A 23226-nucleotide genomic window follows, 5' to 3' on the forward strand; every position below is an offset into this window, starting at 1 on the left:
CCTCTTTGTGCTGTTTCATGAATGCATCCCTCTAAGGTGACCTTTACCTGCTTTCTATCGTCAACTATTAATTTTGCCTGTTAATACATTTCACAGAGATAGAACCACACAGCACAGACTCTTTTATTCCTACCTCCTTTCGTACAACACAATGGCTTTGAGTTTCTGGCATGCTGGTGTACACACCAATACTTAGTCTTTTTCCTATTGTTAAGCATTATGCCATACAAATGCGTCAATATTTACCCATTCTCCTATTGGAAGACATTTGGGTTGCTTCTAATTTGGGCTCTCATGAGTAAAGCTACAGACATAATCATTGTGTGGAATCAAATTTCTCTTCCACACTCGCAATAATGTGCATTAGGTATTTTTAGTACCACAAACACTCTGTCAGGAAACCATTGGAAGTCATTAGTAAGCTACACTAAATCTGCTATCATCAATTATTGTGATTTCAAAATAAATAGTTATTGACAATTAAGCCATCCTTTTTTATTGACTGCCCCCATTTGATTATGTTTTCCTCTTTTAATTTTACCAGCTTTAATTAGGAAGAGTGGCAAAGGACCCAAGAATGTAAGAAAAGAGCATTTCCGCTGCCTTCAGCTCTAACAGTCCTTGATAGAAGGGACAGCAGGGGTTTGTCTGATAGTGAAGAAAGAAAAAACCCCAAATTTCTCTCTAGGATTTCTTTCCTGAGATATTCAACCTAGATAAATCTGCATTGTGCATGGTAAAGTTGACCTGGAATTGAAGTTTTTCTACAAAATAATTCATTTCCTTAATTCTCAAGTCTTCAATTCCAGAAACAACCTAAAACTTGCAACTAGTTTATGGTCTCTTTGAATTGTCTGTGGAAAAAAGCATTATAAAACAGGCACAAAGCAGAATCAATTACTTTATGTAAATTCGTGTGTGTGTGTGTGTGTGTGTGTGTGTGTGTGTGTGTGTGTGTGTGTGTATGTGTATGTGTTTGTGTGTGTGTGTGTGTGTGTGTGTGTGTGTGTGTTCATGCATTCCCCAGCACACATGTGGAGGTCAGAGGATAACTCTTGGCAGTTGGTTCTCTTCTTCTACCACGTGAGTTCTGAGAATCAAACTCCGGCCATCAGGCTTGGCCTTGGAGGCAAGAGGCTTTGCCAACTGAGCCATTATTTTAAAATAATATTCATAATTGCAGTAATTCTGAATGTTTCTAGATACTATTATTGCTAAAGTATTCCCATCAAAGAACACACTTGAAATAATTAGGTCATGGTCGTCAAAGCCTCATGCTATCCTGTACTTCACAGACTTTAAAAAACCTGCAGTTCATTCTTTAATTATCACACATTTCAGAAGCAACACCATTCATGAGGCATGTCACTGTCCTCTCAGGTTTTATTATGTACATTCGGATTAATCTTTTTACCCCAAAAGAAAACTGCATAAAATTTAAGGGATGGGGCACACCCTTTTTAGGGTAACTAACAATGGAGGTGCTGCCTAATCCTATAATAGCTCAGGAGGCAGGCTGAGTCCTGGAATGGAAGGGAAGACTGTGCGTGTTCATTTGTGTCCAGCAAGAACACACAAGAACTGCAGCTCAGCTTTCAGAAGGGGCCTGTGTCAGAGCCTTCCTCACTAAGACACCACTTTCTCCATGTTACCCTCGGTTAAATCAGTGGTTCTCAACCTGTGGGTTGGGACCCCTACTCATCTAACAGCCCTTTCACAGAGGTCACCTAAGACCATCCTGCCCATCAGATATTTACATCACAGTTCCTAACAGTAGCAAAATTATAGTTGTGAGGTAGCAACAAAAGTAATTTTATAAATTATTTATGAAAATAATTTCATCACAACATGAGGAACTGTACTACAGGGTTGTAGCATTAGGAAGGTTGAGAACCGTTGATTTAAATGCACTAACCTGAGGCTCTTATGCAGGGATTAGCATGGATTAGGGATTAGCTAAGAGGGTTAAGTTAAAGAACAGTTGCTGAGCAAAACAAGCTGCCAAATGAAATTCAGCTTGCTTATTTTCTCTGATTGCTTTCTGACATATTACTGTAGTAAGTTTGTTCACAAGACTACATTTTAATTAGCAATGCTTTTTACTTTTCTCCTTGGAAGGCTTTTCAAGTATAGTGTTGATTTCTTTACAAGAATGAGCCTGAAAAGCAAGCATCTCAGAATGGGTTACAATTAGTTCCCTCAAATATCACCTCTTTTGGCTTTGAGAAAATAAAAGAATCACCTGGGTAATTATAATAACGTTCCTACATTTCCCAAAGGGGATATTTACATAGTTAATAGAAAAAACCTGCCATGAAAATATTTTCCTCTTATTCCAAGGGAAATTTGGGTTGCTATTATCCCAGGAGAGAGTACAGGAGGCAACCCAGAAATCAAACACTAGGCAGAGATCATCTGTGCTCCAGCATTTGCAAAGATTAGTTTAAACAGACCAGCTCGTTCTAGGAACACAGCTCTGGCCAATCCACACTTCTGGAAACAGAACGTGTTGCTGGGTCCACCACCACAAAGGCAGTGCAAGAAGTGAGGCCTGTGGACGAGAACCCCACAGCCAAGACTAAGCACAGCTGCCAGCTCAGAGAACACACCACAGACACAAACGTTCTCTTCCTTTTTTTGGAGCTAAGGACCAAACCCAGGGCCTTGTGCTTGCTAGGCAAGCACTCTACCACTGAGCTATATCCCCCAACCCCCAAACGTTCTCTTTCTACCTTGACCATTCTTTAAAGGAGATGGGAATTAAAATATGAGTAAAGACACTATGACCAAGGGCTTGATATCCATAGACATGGAATATTCCAAACCTGAGGTCATCCTTGTTTGAATCTGCATTTCTTGGAAGTATTACTTGTTTTGAAATGGACGCTAGACCATGAACAGATTCAACTAAAGGTGAGAAAACCACTCGATTCCATTCTTTAAATAAAATATATTTCCCATAGTGGAATTGCCAGCTATTCAAACGGAAAGATGGGAAACCACAGAGAACGATAAAGAAGCTGAGGGGAACACATTGGTTTGGGTATCTTCAAACAAAAAAATTGGAGTACTGTCTTCCAATTTTTTTCTCCAATTTCTTCTTCAGAGTTGTGATATAGTATAGCTGTTCCTTGAGACTCATGAGAGGGAGGTTTCAAAACTCCCTGGTAATAGCCAAGTCTGTGGATAGTCAAAGCTCCTTACAGAAAATGGTGGATTGTATGCATAAAACCTGTGCACATGCTCCCACAGACTTTATGATACGAAGCCATGTGCATGTAATGGAAGCTGTTCTGTACTGTATTGCTTAGGGGAAAATGTCAAGGAAAATGTCAGTACATGATTCGGGACGGGAGCCGTTTTTCTTCCTTGGTTTTGATGTATGGTTAGCTGATTCTATGGATGCAGAGCCCATGGATATGGAAGGCTGATGATGCTGGTGTTACAGAAGAGACAGAAATAGAGCTACAGGGTGTGAGAACACCTCTATTAACATCTTAAAAAGGAAAACAGTCATCTTTGTCTATCATTAGCAGTCACGTGGTTAATGGGAACGCTTGCACAAGTGCTTCTCTATATCATGTTCTTTTCATGCCTTTAAACACACAAGACATTGTAACCACCCTAGGAGAGGGTATTGAAATCATAGCTACCCTAGGGTTTCCAGTTTTTCATCAATATAAGTAAGACATTAGTGCACCTCACTTAGGAGACCTGAGGGGCCCAATATGCAGTGGAGAGAAAACAAAAAGAAGAAACCTTCAGATGAATCAAATAATAAAGGTTTACAACTGTGGGCATCCGTGACTTCTGGATGTTAAAAAAGACAGGATAAGTCATTTTTACAGCAAAGTTTGCTAACCTGGAAATCCATGCTTGAAGACTTTGTTTCTTTGGAACTTTATGAAAGAATAAAGTTCCTGCCTACTTTTTCCAATTCTAGGTGTTCAGAAATAGAAAACCAAAATGAAGCAGACACTTAGGCTCAAGCTTTTGGTTTAAACTATCTCTGACCTGAAAAGCATAAACAGAATATTGTGTCCTATGGTAGACTGCTGTGGGAACTTGAGTGATCGTGATCTGGCTCCTCTTTAAAGTTGTTTCCATGTTGTTTGCCACATCTTGGATGTGGTTTATTCATAAATGTTCATGTGCCAAAAGCTTTGTCTCCAGTGCAACTGGGCCGATAGGTCATGGGCCCCTTAAGAGGTGGAGCTTAGTGAGAGGCGATTATGTCAACTACCTCAGATTATAAATCAGGACTTTCCCACGTCTCCTGCTATGCATCCCTGTTCTCAGTCTCTGTTCCTTTGCTCACTTCTCCCTGCCCCACCCCTTTCTCTCCCTCCTTTCTTCGCTGGTTCTGCTATGATGCTATGTTATACTGCTAGACCTGCCTAGAGGTCAAACAGATAATACTGCCCAACCTTGGACTTTCAGCATGGAAAACCACAAGCTAAGCAGACCTCCTTTCTTTATAAACCAACCAGCCTCTGGTAATCTGAATAGCAACACAGAACAGATTAAGATGGGGTGTGCCGCTTATCAGGAATTGAAGGCAAACAAAACAGAACTGGAGATAGCGTTCTCACTTCCTGTGAACAAATTAGGAATATTATTTAAGTAGATATCAATGGATCCAAGGCTTTCGATATTTTATCTTTTTTTTTAACCTATTTAATTGAAAACATGTAATAGAACTCTAAAGGGAAACAATAAAACCTAAACAAAACGAAAGAATATGCATAGAAGGTCTTGCTCAAAAGTCTTCACGTCTGAAGACTTGGAGTGGGGAATCTAAGAGTCCTATGCTTGTGTTTCAGGTGATAATTCCAAAGTCAGCAGCTTAACCAAAATGGCTCTTTGATTTTTTTTTAAAAGTCTTATAAATTACATTTAGGAGCAGAATTTGTGTTTGTAGCACACGAAAATGTCATCACTTATAGATCACATGATCCCAGCTCTCCCTTTTCTACCTGCAGCAAACTTGACTCCAAACCACCAGGTCCATGGCATGATTGTATGATGGAAGACATGAAGGAAAGTCACTTGGCTATTTTTCTTACGCAGAACAAAAAAGACCTGAAATAGTTTAAAGAAAATCAAGTTCATAAAAACCATGCAATAATTTATTGTTACAAAATTATTGGTAAAGAGCAAACAATTTCACAATTGGCTTCCTATGGGCTGCTTTACGGGGTGTACACAGGGGTAGCTTGGTTCTCCAGGGCGCAGTTCAAAGGCTAACAGCATGCTTGAACTTGGGCATGGTACAGTAATCAGGAGAGAGCCAATAAGAAGGTGAGAAGTTTTATACAGATTTAAAAAGCAAACATAGTGAAAACTCTGGTCAGAATTTATTGAAAGAAATGCTATTGATAAAAAAATAAATTAAATTAATCCCAGCATTCGGGAGGCAGAGGCAGGCGGATTTCTGTGAGTTCAAGGCCAGCCTGGGCTACCAAGTGAGTTCCAGGAAAGGCGCAAAGCTACACAGAGAAACCCTGTCTCAGAAAACAAAAACAAAAAATAATTAATTGATGAATTAATTAATTAATTTAAAAAAAACTCATTAAGTTTTGAACTACATGACAGCCAGAAGTTCAGCCATAATTCTTAGGACTGAAATTATCTCATTCAACATTGCTCTCTCTAACACATCTTACCAGTTTGGATAAGGGTTAGTCAAACTGAAAGTGGACTTGGAAGAACAAAAAAAAAGTAATACTATTGTATTACCAAAGAAAAACAAATGCTGAAAGTCCTGAAGAGTTAATCCTAAAAATACTGTGGACAAGAAAGCAGAGCTGCATAAAATAAATAAATAAATAAATAAATAAATAAAAAGGCAACAAAGGTACCATTGTGATTGCGCATGCCCAGTGTTGGCTCCCTACGGGAGAGAAAGCAGAGTTGTGTGGGGGAGGAGGGTGTCAAAGAATGCGCTAACGGACTAGTTCACAGCACCAGGGTGAAGTTAGACTTTAAAAATTCAGAGCCTAACACAAAGCATTACTGTGTCAGGAAAACTTGGAAGGCCTCAAGGCGGAAACAGTTTCTTTATGGAAGTTGCAACTGAGAATATGCAAAGCAGAGTCCTCCAAGCCAAACGCATTTGCTTATGCACATGGAAGAACCCAGCCTGGTGCAACATAGGGTCATAGACTTCCAACAGGGGTCCTCTTCTCACCGCAGCCGGTCTCTGGGGGAAGCCACTCAACTTCTTGGGTCCATGTTTACCCCCGGGAGTGAGGGTTCTGAACTAGAACGGTAGTTCCCAAACCTGGCTGCAAGTTACAATATGAAAACAGAGTTTAAAAATACCCATGTGTATAGTCCCTACTCCAGACCATCAGGCGTCGGCTCTCAAGAGGTAGGGTCCTGTGTGTACTGTTTTGTTCCTGATGCGTGTAATTGTAAGGTACCTGAATGCTGAGGACCGGGAGTCCACAGCAAGTAGCTTCTCAAAGAACATCTGAAAAACGGTTAGAAAAGGGAATTCCCGAGCTCTACCCAGGACCTACTGAATCCGAGGCGCTAGGGAGTTCAAGCATCGTTTGTGCTTTAACAAGTCCTCCATGTTTTGTTTTGCTTTGTTTTTTCTTCCTTTCTTTTCTTTTTAAAGACAGGCTATTGCTATGTAGGCCAGGCTGGGCTCAAATTTGTGGTCCTGCCTCAGCCTCCTGAGTTCAGAGATTCCTCTAGGTGATTTTAATGCAGGCTAAAATTTGAGAAGCCCTGGATTTTTAAAATCCTCCAAAGTCCCTTCTCAAACCTAACATTTTTATGTTTTGAGTCAACTAAGGGTGTCAAGTGTGAACATTTCTGACACACAGTGTGGTGGTGTGTGTTCCAGACACACTTGTCAGTAAACCGAGCATAGCTTTCCTATGCTAGCAGGAAACTAAAGCTCTTGGCTTTCCACTTTCAGAGCACATTAACCCCTGAACCCGATCACTCAAGGTCCAGAGTTGACCCTCACTAGGACCCAAAGCAGAGGGAACGAGGGCCCAGCAAGCTCAGCTTTCAGAAGAGCAGCTGGAGATAGTGTTTGTGTGACACCCCATGGTGACACCACACTTTGCCAGGAGTTTGCCAATCGTGATGCCTAAGTGTCTTACAAGAGTATGGTGGACACTGTGTTTTGGTGCAAGGTAACACCGTCTCGGCTCCTTGCTTTGGGAACAGCTTCCTAAAGAACTGCCACCATCCACATCGAGGTGTGCAGTCCTGTAGAGTCAGTGGCAGTGACCCTGTGTATCGCACTCAGGTAATACCTACATGTTTTTAAAACTGTAGTGAGAGGCTGTGACATGCTGGAGAGTGAGCTTTCTAAACACACAGGGAATTAAAGGAAAAGAAAGGTAACAGTAGGCTAGCCAAGGGAGGGAGATAAGCCAAGGTATGTGACGGCCACACCAGCAGTTTATTGCTTCCGTGAGACATCAGTTACCACATACTCACAGTGTCCAACAGCTCAATAAACTTGGAGAAGTAATAAAGCCAGCAGGTGTGCACCATCTGGGGAAATACACACAGATAAGAACTTATTTATTCAATACGGATGAGACATTTACTTAAAATATGGTTTTAGAAACACATAACAAAATTTACCATCCCAGTCAATTTTTTTAAGGTATAGTTTGGTGGCTCTGATTTCATTTACATCCCTCTACAACCATTACAAAGCCGTCCGCAGAACTCCCTCATGTTGAAAAAGCGAGACTATACTCATTGCAAAATAATTTCCCATCTCCCTCTTCTTTCCAGCCCCGCCATCATTCTATTTATCCTCTGTCTTAGGCGTGTGACTATTTGGGGCACCTCGTATAAGCTGGATCATGTAGTATTTGTCCTTTTGTGATGAATATACCAGTTAGCACAATGTCCTCAAGACTCACACAAGGTGTAGCTTCTACAGGCTGAATAATATTGTATTCTTTGTGTGTGTGTGTGTGTGTGTGTGTGTGTGTGTGTGTGTGTGTGTGTGTGTGTCTGTCTGTCTGTCTGTCTGTCTGTCTGTCTTTGTGTTTGTGTGTGTATGTGTGTGTGTGTCTTTGTGTATGTGTGTGTATGTCTGTGTGTGTCTGGAGGGGGCGCATTTTGTTTAGCCATTTACCATCCATGGACACTTGGGTTGCTTCTACATTTTGGCCACTGTGAATAATGGTGTGGCGGTCATGTGTAGACAGACATCTATTTGAGTCCCTGACTTCAACCCCTTTAGGAATATTGCCAGAAGTGGAATTGCTAGATCTTATGAAAATTCTATTTCTCATCTTTCAGAAATCAGGTAAGTTTTGAAACCCAAGAAATTTAGACAGCACTGTCATTTTATAGAATTTATACACCAGACCTCCTTTAATTCGTTCTTATAATTTTAGCTTTTTCCCCTAATTTATATAATCTGATAACAGAGTCATCCACTCATTCTGAATTCATATGCAATATTCCAAAGTCCAAGGAGTTTTTCACCATGATTTTGAACTACAGATTTTCCCCAAAGAGAAACTCACCCTCATCGCTCTCGGTGACTGAGAATAGTCAACAATGTCACATCGAAACGAATAACCTGTACCCCAGCCAGACATCACAAACTGGAAGGGAAAACACGCATGTTAAAGAGGAAGAACTTGCTAACCGCCACAGCAGAGGCGGTTTGGACTACACCTAGTTGCATGACCAGCTGAGTAAGCAGGCAGTGCAGGGGAAGAGGCAGTGAGAACCAGGACACACAAAACATGCTTCGGGGCAAGGCTTGGCAGCTGGCATTTTCACAGCCACCATTTACATGAACTGCATTCTGGCTAATTTGTCCATTAGGAGAATCCCTTTAACATAGTGAAGGGCAAAATCCAGGGAGTATTTTGCTTCATTAGCAAATATTTTCTATGTCTACTACATATGTGTGCTCATGTACTTTTAAGGGGCAGTGCCTGGCTCTGAGTCTGTTTTTTCTGGCCATTCCAAATCTTCCCAATTAATCAGTAAGTATTAAACAAACAAAAACCTACCCATGGCCACTATGCCTTTCCTACCCATGGCTGGCAAGTCCAGTATGAAGTGGTGGTGCCTGGCTCTAATACTCTCTCCTCCTTTAACATATAAACTGACCATACATAGCTCTGATACCAGTTGCACTTGGAATTCACAAGACAAATAAGGGAAGACAATGCTCTTGTTACTAACTGGAGTATAATCTGGCACACGGTCATTCCAACACACCCACAAAATGACCTTCTACTGGTGTTAAAAATAAAAGCCTATTGTTGATAAGTCTGAATTGTAATTCAAAGATCATATTGACATTCTTTTAGTTTGATAGTGGGAAGATCTTTTAAAACAGTAGCTAAAAAAGAAAGCCAAGTGCTTGATTGTAATTAATGCATACATATAATGGTTGGGCTGATCTGGGGTAGGGACAATAACATTCTCTCTCTCTCTCTCTCTCTCTCTCTCTCTCTCTCTCTCTCTCTCTCTCTCTCTCTCTCTCTGTCTCTCTGTCTCTCTCTCTCCAAGTGTTACTTCTCACTCTGCAACTGCCAGAATCTTGCTCCCTCCCATACACTAGGCCTGTGCTGTGTGCTTTCAAATATAAAAATGCACACTTAAAGGCTTTCTAGCCTGGGTATGTTTAGTTTTTGAAACTGGGTTTTGCTATGTAGCCCAGGCTGGCCTCAAACTTATGACTCTCTTGTTTCAGCCTCCTAAGGGCTATGATAACAGGTATCCACCATCAGAAATCAGCCAAGATGATATTTTAATATGCAAAAAGAAGGAAAAAGTAGAAAGAACAAATTTAACTAGGTATTTAAAATGCATCCCCCTTCTCTGTACGCACACCTACTCTGCAGTATAGGATAATATAAGTTTTGAAAAAGCTATGAGATCTTGAACAATAAAACTCAGAAAAGTATAGGATTTGCAATTCATGGTTTGAAAAAATGCCCTAAAAATCAAGTCAATAGATCTTTTCAAAGTAACAGAGGAGTGTGACAGAAACAGTGAGTGCTCTAAACCCTCAAGTCAGTGAAAAATGTCATTTCTGTCATGCTCAGACTCATATCAACTGATGTAATAGTCAACCCAATGATTCTCAACCTGTGGGTCCTGACCCCTTCAGGAGGGCATCAAATGATCTTTTCACAGGAGTTGCATATCAGATGTTTACATTATGATTCATAACAGTAACAAAATTAGTTATGAAGCAGCAATGAAATAATTTTATGTTGGGGGGGGTCACCACAACATGAGGAACTGTATTAAAGGGTCGCCATGTTGGGAGGGTTGAGAACCACTGCCCTAGCCCCAGGAGCTGTTTACTTACACTAGATGACTAGCTCTATCTAAACACTAACAAGAGCTGTAGCAAATGAGAGATGCTCCATGTCTTGGCCTCTGTGGGTCTCACCTGCTCCCTCCCTCATTACCGTCTGAGTTGTGCCTGGGGTGTAGCACACACAACCACAAGCAAACAGCTGGATTTCTTCAGGATGGCATGGCTCTCTTCCTCCTTGCTCACATTTGGCCCAGCATACCGGGCAGAGGCATCTACTCTGAGAACCTGACAGAATCTTGCTCCCTCCCATACACTAGGCCTGTGCTGTGCTATGGCCAGCAGAGAGCGCACGCCCTGGTTAAAGTTAAAAGAGTGGAGCTAACATCTTCCTGATTCTGACTTTAAGGACACACCAGTAGCCTGTGAAGGTTTTTGACAGTTTTACCTCTATTCTCGGCTAGTAAAGAAAAGGTTAATGGGTTGTGTTCAGTGGTCAGTTAAGTCCTGAAACTATAATTCAAGTATTCATGAAGTCAGAAACTCTTGGATTCCAATATTTTTTTTTAACCTTCTTCTATGTTGCAATCGACAAAGCAAGAACAAAAAACTAGCTGGTTACTACTGGATATGTAACTTGAGAAATCATAATTTGGGGTCATCACAACAGTGGCAATGTCAAACACAGAACCCGAGAATACTAGAACATTCTGGGACCTGAGAGGAAAACTAGTTCAATCCTGCCATTACAGCAGAAGAGGAGAGGCAGAGCCAGGTGGATCTCTGTGAGTTCAAGGCCAGCCTGGTCTACAGAGTGAGATCCAGGACAGGAACCAAAACTACATAGAGGAAACCTGCCTCAAAAAAACAAAAAACAAAAAACAAAAGTCTTTAATTCCAGCACTCAAGAGGCAGGGGCAGGCAGATCTGTCTGAGTTCAAGACCAGCCTGGACTACAGAGTGAGTTCCAAGAAATGTGCCAAGGCTACAAAGAGAAACCCTGTCTTGAAAAACCAAAACCAAAAACAAACAAAAACAAAAATAGAAGAGACCTGAAGCCTAAAGAAAAGTAACATGGTCAAAACGAGCCAGCGTGGGCTCCTGGCTTCCAAGAATGTTCTTAACCTCTCTCAAATGTATATTCTCTCTCTGAGAACATGGGAGCCACCTGTTCACAGTCTCGAAGGGACAGCAGAGTAGTGGTCTGTGGACAAGTAGTAGAAACGAAGAAGTGCCAAGCAGCAGAATGAAGCTGGACTTGAGAGTGGCCTGTGAGAAAAGGTGAGCAGAGATTTTAAGTGATCTGATCAGGTCACTGGTAGCAGGAATGAGATTGGTGCTACAGAGCCAGCAAGGCCAGCAAGGTTCCTCAGAGACCCCAAATATGAGCAAGCACAAGGTATGCTAATAAATAAATAAATAAACAGAAGGAGGAAGACAGCCAGGGTTGGAAATACACCAGAGAAACCTAGAGAAGCAGGTCTGTGTGAGGAGCCGAGACACGTGAATAGCAGAGGAGAAGGGCTCAGTCTGTTCCTATTTCTCTTCCACCAAGGGACAGGGCTTGATGACCTACAATTCCACATGAGTCCATGTTCTCTTTTGCCTCCAAGCCTCTAAAACCTAAACAGCCGGCCATTGTATAGCTCGCTGGAGCACAGAGTAACCACAAGCTCCCACCGTGATGGGACAGATTGTTACAAAGACAAGACCAGCTCTGGAGTCAGCTGGACCTGCGTTCCGGGATCGGCCCTCTACTTACCAGCTATCACGCTGAGTTCATCAATTATTTTCTCTGAGTTTGAGTTCCCTCAAAAACTAACATGTATCACGTGCAAATCTCTGAGGTCAATTTTTTTTTTTTCTCACTTATCCATGATAGAAACTGTCCTGAGATCCCTGGGTTTATTATTTTATCTAGACATGGCAATTTTGGTGTTTTTGTTGTTGTAAACATCTGCTTAGTTTCTAAATTCCTTGACTCTCAAAAAAAAAGGGGGTGGGGGCGGGGTGGGGGAAGTGCTCCATAGTCATAACAAAAACATACTGACAGATACACACAAGACTCAGGCAAACTTTTCCCATTAGGAATACTGAAGACACTTGCCTCGTAACACATATACACAGAAAACAGTACTATGAAAAAATTGTACGTTATCATCGCTTTCCTGAGTTCAAAGGCCTTCCGATTCTCCATGAGCTTTGGTCCCAGAGACGTGACAAAATAGACATAGAGCCCCAGGATGATGGTTTGTGGCAGAGGCGAGGACATGAGGAGCCAGTCTTCAACTCTTGGATCTAAGAGAAAGATAACAGGTAAGTGCATGACCCCCTAACCCAGAGACAACAGCCAGCAACCTGTACCCCAGCACTGACTGTGCACCACTGCACAGTCCCGAGCATCCTTAGGAAGGGGCACAGGAGAAATCCCCAGGAGCAGGGAGCCTGTCATCACCTTTAAATTTCAAAGGGCAAGAGGTATTTGTCACCAGAATCTAAAGTGGGGGGGCGGGGTGTCTCTGAAAAAGCCCTTCTGGAGGAACCATGCCATGGATTGAATTCTGCATCCTCTTCAAATCCAGGTGTTGAGCCTGGGGCAGTAGTGCATTTGGGAAATGGAGACGGGAGAATCAGAAATTCAAAGTCGTCTGCATCTACACATCAAGTTTGAGGTCAGTCTCAAAAAATAATGAAATAAATAAAACCCATGTGTTGAAATCTTAGCCCCATAATGTGATGGTGAAAAGAGCTTTTCACCAACAGAGTTTGTGTCATAAAATGGACCCTAGCAAGCTCTTCCGCTATCTTTCTGCCACATAATGACATGAAGCAAGACAACAGCCACTCAGGAAAGCCCTCGCCAGAGCCCCACGTTACTGGCATCGGGGTCTCAGATACATAATTTCTCCAAGATCTAAGCAGTGGGGATAAACACATCTGGAGGAGATGCTCCACCATCCATGACCACAATCAACATTCAGAAAATGTCCATCCTACATGGGCATGGTGGTGCACTTGGGAGGTGGAGGCAAGAGATCAGGAGTTCAAGGCCAGCCTGGGATAAATGAGACCCCATTTCAAAAATATTTTTTCCATTCAGATATTCTTTTATATTTAAAATAATGTGTTTATATTTGCTGCTTATTCATTCCCTTAGTTTCCTAAGAAAACTGACATACTTCCTCAGATAGTATATCATAGAACCACAAAACCGAAATCGGGACAATATCAATATCTAACCATCTAAAGTATATGTCCTAGGTGTCAAAAGTGTGAGCCAGTAAGTCTGATATTTTGAACCAAATCAAACAGGTAATGACCTTACAACCACATAAACATAAGTTCATCCAGTTCTTGCTGGCTCCAGGCTAGCAGGATTGTGGCATTTAAAAATTGCAATTAAAAACAAACTGTGATTCATTCTATAATTTCAAGCACTTGGGGTGTAATTTGACCGAGTGACCTCATGAAGCCAGAGTGGTATGGAGGAAAATGGCTATGGGCAGCTTCCAGGAGCATCTGACTCAGCTCCACATAGAGCATCACCTTCATCACTATGAAAGAGGACCTGGAACACGCATCCCTGTTCATCTAAATCACTAACAAGAAAGCCAGTGACCAGTAAACCTTAGCATCCCTGGAGGTCTGACTTCTCACCCCTAACTTCTTCAGGAGAACTCCATGACTGTCCCCTCATTCAGTCTCACTTTCAGTGCTGGAGATGTTCCCGGCAACAGTCGAATGTTCAGGGCTTTAGCTAGGAAAGGTGACTTATCCTGTCTTCAAGTGGGCCTCCCTCAAGAATGCCAGCAGATGCCATCGTCTCAAAACAAGCAAAGCAAACTAAGGAGTAAATGGCCAACTTAAAAACCAATGCCAGACGTTTAGGATTTGATCTTGTTCTTATCTGGCTGCCCTTTCAGAGGACCCAGGTTCAATTCCCAGCACCCACAAAGCCACTCACACCATCAATAACTCCAGTAAGTTCTTCTCCAGCCTTGTAACAATGGCAAGTTTCCTACAACAGGATTTCTGGTCATCATTGGCAATCACTGTGTGGACCTGAACACCACGAGGGGAGTTACAGGAAATAAAGTTTGTCACAGAACTGGGAATCTAGGCACAGAATTAGAACTGATCGGCCTTAAATGAACTCCTTCCCCGATGGTCAATGTAAACCTTAATATATGAATGCCATAAAGCCAAAGTCTAGTTTTTATTGTTTTATTAATATGTCTAGCTTTTATTCCTAATAAAATAAAGGCTAATGAAATCAGCACTAAAGGAAGAGCCCTGGAGTACTGCATTTGCCTCGAACAGCTTGGCCACGATGTGGGAGACTTCTGGTTTCTTCTGCAGAGGCAATTTGCAAATGTTTCTGTTGTTAGCCACCTCCAAATACGGTTTTAAAACGAAAGTGTTTCAAACAACACTTGTCAGTAAAGGTACTTCTTGATCAGAGATATCTTTTGTTTGATTCTTTCACTGACTTGGCAGGGGAAGAAAAACCAAATGACATCATCCTCCTGTTCCTCCTCTGTTAGCAACAGAAAGAAAACAAAGCCAAGAAAAGCATGCCAGGCTAGCTCGGGAAGACCAAGAAAATCATTTCCAAATAAATCCTTTCTTCCTGTGATTTAACTTTTTCAGCACACACCTTTTCTTAAAATCCTGTAGACGTCCAAGTGCTACAAATAAAAAGTTATTATGGGAAAAGCTTGTTTACTTCATTTTATGTTATTTTCAAAAGAGATAATAAAATAACAACAAAAGTTAAATATATGTTTGTGTGTACAAAGGAACATTCATTTATGTGTGCATGTGAGGAGGCCAGAGGTCAACCTTGGGGTCATTGGTGAGAAATGATCCACTTGTTTTTTTTTTTTTCTGTGATTTGGCTAAACTGGCTGGCCAGTAAGTACCATGGATCCCTGTCCCTGCTTCCCAGAGCTGGGATTCTAGGCATGGGCCACCATTCCAGGCTTTTCAAATAGGCATCGGGAATTGAACTCAGGTCTTCATGGTCACACTACATACAGCTTACTCACTGAGTTATCTCCTTACCTGCCCTCTTTACACCAGGCTCTAAAGATTGTACTACAGCAAAATTCTGGAGGCAGACAGTCGGTGAGTCGTGACCCTGTCCTTCCCTCTGGCCCTTTATGCAGCTTTAGGTAATTGACTTAACCTCAATGTGTGCACTCAATAAGCTTGTCACTGTCATTACAGTAGATCTCAAATCTGTAATCATAGCTGAATAATGTCTGTAGCAATTAAAAGTCCAATAAAAAAAAAGGCAAAGACCTTAATCCAACGGAATCAGAATGCTAAGGGGTGGATACCAGGCATATAAGTTTTTAAAATGCAACCATAAAAAAAATGGCAAAGGACTTAATTTCTCAAAAGAAGAGACACAAGTGGTCAACAAAGGGAAGAATAAATGCACAATATCACTAATTTATCAGGAAACTACAAATCAATGCCAGAATACAACATCACTTACTGCTTAGAGGCTGCATCATCAAACAAACAGAGATAATGAGAGCTGCTGAAAACATGGAGGAAGAGCAACCCCGTGCACTCATGATGAGACACAAGTGAGTACAGCCACTAAGAAAACCACATGAAGACCCCATTAAAGCCGAAAAGTTGAATTATCGCAAGTCCAGCAGCCTCATTGTTGGAAACTGTTTGTTGAGGCTACCAGCAGTCAGACCCATTGCAGTGTTATTCACAATAGCCAAGAAGCCAGATCTACCCAGTGGTCCATCATCAGATGCATAAAGAGAGCAATGTAAATAGGATATCATTGGGTCTCTCAAAAGAAGGAAACCATGTCCTCTGCAACCTTTTGACAAGTGGGACGATACATTGTTACACTAACTGAAATAAGCCAGACTCAAAAAGCAATACACAGTCTCATACGTGAAATAAAGGGTGTTAAGGGTCTGGGTAGACAACAGGGAGAGAGACATGTTGGGCAAAAAGTACAAAATTTAACTTAGGCAGAATAACTCTTTTGAAATCTATTATAAGGGTATATAGCACTCTAATACTATATATAGCATATTATACTATAATATAATATGTAGTACTATATATCATAATATAATATGTAGTGTTATATTACATAATATATGATATAATATATTACCATATAGTAATATAATAATATACATTATATGATAATAATAATAGTACACTATGTAGTTGAGATTCCTATCACAGGATGTCTCCAATGTTCTCAACAGGTGGGTTATGCTAACTAGCTCATTTAGTCATTTCACAATGTGTACATCAGTTAAAATACCATTTTGCACCACATACACAGATACAACTATAACTGGTAAACAGGCAATCTTTTTAAAAGCTATTGAAATGACCACAAGGAACTGTCCAAATTAAGAAATCAGGATTCTAGTGTGTGATCAAGTTTCCATGAGCCACATACAAAGCTGCAAGGTCCCACAGTAGGCTTTGTGACAATCTTTTCTTGCCTCTGGATCCAAACTGTGGTTTGTCCCCCATACAATTGCCAAAATCACCTTCTGAAAGTAGAGCTCTGCTTAGATGATTCTCTTGCTTAAATGAGCTCTCCCTCACTGACCACTAAACCTCACAGCTTTAGCATGATGTTTAGATCTCCAGCTAATGTCCCTGTCTCCTGCCTCTCTCAGTAGTAACCTGCCTTCCTGAAAAGGGAGTCAATCCACGTCCCTGTGAAGGGTGGGCTTTTCCTTTGACATGCCTGTGGGTGAGTTGGGGACGACAGCTTGACATGGAAACTGTAAAGAGGGCACAATGACATTTAAGGTTAATTCTGACTCAGTCTATCAGGGGTAAGTGTTCCCTGTTTCCTCAGAGGAAGGGACAGTCTTGTGTATCATGTACCTGACATCAGAGCTGATTTAAGTGTCCTGTGTAGTGGGTAGCCATTCCAGCTTTAATCTGGAAGTTCCAACCCCCATTGAGACTCTGGCAACTGTCACACCTACGAGGCGGGGCCAGGGGAGGCACATGGAGACCCGAGATCTGGATGGGCCAGCGCTCTCTCTGTTCCAGGACCCTGGACGGTAGAGGTGGACCGAGCAGAGCTCCAGAGAACACCGCTGGATTGCGATACACCTTCCCCAGACCCCGCGACCTACCTATCCCTTCATTTGTAAATTACGCCATTAAATGAATATCCTTTTAACTATGTGGAGTGGCCGTAATAATTTCACCAATAGTCCTGAGAAGAGCTAAGAGGAAAGAAAGCAAAGGCTGAGAAATCAGGCTGTGTGGTTGGCTATACCCCAGAGCCCACTACAGTGCTGATTTACCACGAGCTTAATAATTCTTTCCTAAGATTTCCCCAGAGAGAAAGGGGGGACAGGGAAAGTGCAGTGCTGGATATGTAGAATATTAAGGAGCCTTTCCACCAACTACTTAGAAGACAGGGTTCTTAAGCATCGTGTGCTTCTTCAAAGGGTACACACTATGAAATCCTAAGTACCCAGCAGAATGAGGCTGGAAGGGAAGGAAGACTGTTCCCCCCCGTGTACTTTCTGATCTACTAAGAGTTCAGAGAGGCAGCAGATCCACGCATCCTCCATCTCCCTGCAAAGCAAGCTCACACTGTCTGGAGGTGAGCACTACCATCTGAACATACAAAAGGCTGCTTTTGCATTTCTCCTCAGATCAAAATGCTGCTATAGGATGATTTCTCAAATCTACCATTCTGTATCAAAGACTTCCAATAAACTCTCTTCTACCTTACACATTAAGCTACCTAAAAAGTTTGTGGCCGTAGAATTTTTCCACATGAAATAACTATGCATACCCACTGCTTCTCCAGCGATCAGAAAACTGGGAACAGTAAGTTTTCCCAAGGCCACACAGGACTAGGGCCAAAGCCAAGAATACACTTGAGATTCTTGGCTCTTGATTGTGTATTTGGCCCTTCCCAGGGTACGAAAAGCAAAACCAATGCCACTCCAGATCAATACCACACTAAATACAAGAAGAACTCTCCCGCGGCACAGGCCAGCCTTTTTACAAAGTTGTAAGTCTTAATATAAATCCTTTTAGCTCTGCTAGACCTTGACAAGGGAAAATAAAAAAACACAAAAAACAACTTAAGTGATTTATCACCTTCAAAGTATCTAACATAATTTGTAACATCCCGGTCTATTTGTGTCAGGACACTTCCCCAGTAACAGAGCACTTCCACACATCTTATGCAGTAGCTGACAGATGCTATCCTCACTTTAGTTTTACTCAAAAAAAAAAAATAGTTTGTTCAAGGTCACTCAATTAGTCTAGGATAGAGAGGGACCTGAGACCCGACTCTTCTCTTCCCGTATCCCATGGCCTTTCCTCTCCTAAGACATCAAATGAGTATCAGATTCAGAAGTGTGAGATTTACCTTCTCTGTGCCTCTCTCCTCTCTCTCCTTGCCTGGTCCATTTGCAGGGATTCTCCTCAGTCCTTCTTTTTCAACTGCCGATGATCCTTTGCTGCTCCTTTTTCTGACCTAGTGTTAATTCACTTTTTTTTGATGGAAGTACCTCTAACAAAAAGTAAAGAGCTGGTCCACAGATAAAGGTGGAAGCAGCATTCTGACATAGTTTGTATTGAAGTATTTCACACTTCTGGGGCCACGTGACCAGTCTCCACCATCTGCGTCCACTTGGCTCTTGAGTTAAGATAAGGATGATCTGAATTTCTTCGATTCTTGCATTGACGGTAGTGAATAATCACATTTGGATTGAACAATTCTAGAACACTGCTCCCAGGGCTGGTAGGATTGCTCAGTAGGTAAGGAGCTTGCTGTATGAGCCTAATGGCCTGAGTTCCATCCCTAGAAGCCACACTACGTGTATGGAGAGAACCAGCCTTACAGATTCCTCTGACTTCTACACAGACCCTGTGGCACATACATACATGCAATAATTTTGTTTTAATTAAACCTGGATCTCCCTGGGTTCCAAGTTCAAATAGTGAGAATCGAGTAAGCAATATACATCTCTCCTTTGAAATGCAACTGGAAGATTAATATTTACATTAAGTATTGAATTTGTAGCAATCACTATAAGTCATTGGAGAAAGATAACCTCTAAAGAACCTGGCACATTTCCTGAACCAAGTAAGTTGAAACTTTCAGAAAAAGATAAGGAAATAGAGAAATAGCTACTCTATTAGCCACAATAGAGTAAAGCTCACCTATCCTTGGCATTCTTGAGGGACAAAATGATTGGAAAAACTTTAGAGAAGTCATGTGGCCTTTAGCAGCCTGGGGAGAAAGATGCTGCCTGTGAAACAGTGTCTTTGTTGGCGTCACTGTAAACTAGGATGTAGTTTCACGTGTGCTAGGTACATGATGAACTTGTGGTTTCTGCCAATGAGTGAGTCACTCCAAAGTGATTTTAGTGAAGACTATGTATGACATAGTAACTACAAAATCACGAAATGCCAGAACACTAACCATAATTAGGAAACATTGGTTCTAGCGTTGGTTTTTTTCTCTTTCTTTATCAACTCACAGTAACCTTGGGAAGGTCACATCTCTGGGTTTCAATTTCTTCAGCTCTACGATGAGACATTAGGTTGGATGGTATCTCAGGTCTGTCTAAGTTCTAAGGCATCCTGATGCCTTTTATCTTAAAAACTTTTGTACCTTTGTTTTATTTTTAAGACTTTAATAGTTTTTAAAACAATACCACATTGCCTGGGCTTTGAAAACTCGATGATAGACAAGAAAAACAAAACAAAACAAAAACCGCTGATAGACAAATTTAAAAAAAAAAAGTTACTCCTGAGACTGGGTGTTGCTCAGTTGTAGAGCACACACTCAACAGTACAAATGCATGACCCTGACCTCAATCGCCAGCAGCAGATCCACTACCACCCAAACCATCATTCACCACCTACATGTGACCCAAGTCTCCACAGAAGATGCTTCATGCATGGCTTCCGTTTGCATATTTGAAACTCTGGTGACACTGGATGTTCCAAAAGACCGTTTGTGTTTTTATTACTCGCTGCTCTTTCTGCATCACCTCTCAGGGGCAAGGGCAGTTCTTTCTAGAATCAGTACGGACTGAACTTCTGTCCGCAGCATCTGTGATTTCTCTCTAGAACATTAGAGTACTAACCCTCCAAAACCATTTCTAAGGGCTTCCGGGTTGAGACGTGCCATGGCATATCACCCAGTTCTCTCCTGCAGACAGATATCCAGAGTGTTTTCACTATTATGAACGTCATCATGAGCATATATGAAGCTTTAGCTGTAACCAAACCCCTGGGCACCACTTCTTGGTTAACTAATAATAAAGAATGAGGTAATAAAGTACGAAGTTGTCAAGTCTCTTATTTTGTTCCAAATAAATCCTATTAATGTGGGAATCTGAAGTAAAAAGGAAAGATGAACTTCAATTAGGAAATTTCATCACTCACCAGCATCTTTGATCCAATTATCATAAAAACGCACAGTCCTCGATGTAAGATCACTGAACGCCATTTTCTACACGATTAACTGGCTCTTTTAATGGATTCTTCAGTAAAGCGACACAGAAATGAGCTTATGATCTATAAATGCAAATAAAAATAAGCTTTTAGTAATACAATATTTAAAATGCTAAAACTTTAATAGGAGCTGGCAGGACAGCAAACTCTTACTGCAGGGAAAATGCATTAGTGAACCCGTAGGAAATGCTGACGCGGTCGCAAACATTCGAGAAAGAGATTCCATTCTTCTTGAGAGACTGGTAACCTCACCAAAGAAGGCTGGACTTTCATGGATGTGATACAAAAGGAAGACACAGTCCTAAAAACTCTTATAGGAATTTTTCCCTTTCATGAAGAAAATGCAGGTCGGGGGTAGGCTGTACCACCACGGCAAGGCTGCGGTGCACATCCAGAGGGGCAGAAGAGACCCAGACCTTCAGAGACATATGCTAGCCCGGGCCTTAGAGCCACCTTCGGACCCAATCAAGTCTTTTTTGTGTGAATTTTTGAAAATACTTATTTTATTATTTTTAATTATATGTACGTGTGTGTGTGCGCACGCACACGTGTGTGCAAGTGCATGTATGTGCCATGTATGTATGAGTGTCACTGGAAACCAGAGGTGTTGAATCCTTTGCAGCTGGAGTTCCAGGCAGTTGTGAACCACCTGACATGGGCACTAGGAACCAAACGCAGGCTTCTGCAAAAGCAGTACACTCTCAACCTCGGAGCCAGCTCTTCAGTCCCTTAAATTTTTAAAATATAGGGGTTCCCAGTATTCATACAGTATTTTATTAATCATTAATTAATTAATAATCAATCACCTACTAATTAAAAAGATTAGCTAATGAGGCAGAAAAGGGGGAGGAAGGCCAATAAGAACCAAGGAAAGAAGCTCTGTTGAATCAAATGTGTAGGCAAGCATTATGGAAAAGAGAACTCTTTCGAGGAAGATGGCCAGTGAAAAGACCCAGCCCAGATACTCGCTACAAGACACAATCCCTCCCCAGTAACTCAAGCAGTAAAGCATTAGCACAGAGACAAATTAATGGAGCACCCAGAAAAATGTCCAATACATTTGAGAATTTAAAAGTGTATGTCAGTAATCCTGAGAGGTATGCTTCCCCACACTTGAAACATCTCTGAAATTAAGGTACAACTTACAAATGGCAGGCATGTCATAAATTAATGGCGGAGTGAATCAAAGCCATATGGCAAGAAGATTGGAAATGTTCTAAAGGCAGATCATACAATATAAATGTGCTCAATGCTATTGAACTTGTTTGAAAAAGCAAACTTTGCATGATTATGTTTTGTTATACTAACAAAAGAAACCTTGTAAGTTTACTACAGGAAAACTGACTTTCTCCTGGCATAAAACAAAGTTTGTTTGTTTTTTTTCATTAATTTGTATAACTACAGAAATAAAATAAGGTATGCAGCATGCTGGTGTAGGTGACGTCTCAAATCAGTGAACATTAAATCACTAATAGTCGCTCAACAATGACCTGATACAGGTAGACAGGCATCAGGAAACAGAACGACCACTACAAAAGGCTGCCTGAATCCAACATTATCAGACAAGCTCTAACCCCAAATGACCGATAGTGCTAGATAACAAGTCTGAAATTGTGTAACCTCACCACAGGAAAGGCCCTCTTAAGACTCAAACTTCAGAAGATAAAGAGATTAACAAGTTCACTATCAAAAAAGGAGGAGATGAAGAAAGTGCTGCTCTGACCCAGGTGTGGAGAATACAAAGGAAATGGTAGCCTGGTGGGGTTGCTGAGACAGGATCAGGGGAGCCAGCAGTCAGATCCCACTTCCAGGTGAGGGCGTGGCAACAGTCCCGGTGGTTTGGGTTCTGGAAACTCAGCTGGAATCTTTGCTCCCACTGTCTTTGCGAAGGAACGCCTCTGGAAGGCTTTGAAGGAAATTTCCACCCACATGTTAACCTGTGTGTTTCGTGTGTTCTACTGTGGGCTGAAACAAGCTTCCCCTCTGCAAAACAAAACCCCCAAGAGTTCTGTACAGAAAAGATCTGGGGGCCTCAGCTTGTTCCTTCCCAAGGATTTGGAAAGACCTGAAACTCGGAATGTGAGCGATGACTACAACAGGTCCAGACACGTTTAAAACAGGATTTCCCCAGCTTGACAGGACTGACATTTTAGGTCAAACACTTCTTAGTCATAGAGACCTACCCTGAGTATTGTGAGTTACGTTAGACAGCCTGACTTGAGGATCTATCTACTAGACACTGGGAACCCTTGTTTTAACGAATAGCTGTTGTGGAATATCATTTTAAGATGTGTCACATTTGTTTATGCTGTGGAACATTTGTTTTAATGATACAAAGATGTGTTGCATTCTTTTATGTTGCCTTTGTTTAACTCTGTGAAGCTGTGTTAACTGTGCCTGTCTAAAACACCTGATGGTCTAATAAAGAGCTAAACAGCCAATAG

General features: G+C 41.5%; 1 protein-coding gene across 4 annotated transcripts in view; it reads right to left on the reverse strand.

Annotated features, from left to right (window-relative positions):
* Nucleotides 1-23226, reverse strand: part of Elovl7 (ELOVL fatty acid elongase 7) — a 74583-nt gene that overhangs the window by 5326 nt on the left and 46031 nt on the right. For 3 of the 4 annotated variants that reach the window (XM_076551921.1, XM_006994965.4, XM_076551922.1), the window contains exons 2-6: nucleotides 20714-20845; nucleotides 12384-12574; nucleotides 8517-8597; nucleotides 7465-7521; nucleotides 4977-5082 (exon numbers count right to left, since the gene is read on the reverse strand). In XM_076551921.1, the coding sequence (XP_076408036.1) occupies nucleotides 4977-5082; nucleotides 7465-7521; nucleotides 8517-8597; nucleotides 12384-12574; nucleotides 20714-20777 (499 nt within the window). In that variant the 5' untranslated portion in view covers nucleotides 20778-20845. The remainder of the gene's footprint in view (nucleotides 1-4976; nucleotides 5083-7464; nucleotides 7522-8516; nucleotides 8598-12383; nucleotides 12575-20713; nucleotides 20846-23226) is intronic. The other variant, XM_076551923.1, reaches the window with a different exon arrangement.

The sequence above is a fragment of the Peromyscus maniculatus genome, chromosome 15 (assembly GCF_049852395.1).
Source record: "Peromyscus maniculatus bairdii isolate BWxNUB_F1_BW_parent chromosome 15, HU_Pman_BW_mat_3.1, whole genome shotgun sequence".
Classification (NCBI taxonomy): Eukaryota; Metazoa; Chordata; class Mammalia; order Rodentia; family Cricetidae; genus Peromyscus; species Peromyscus maniculatus.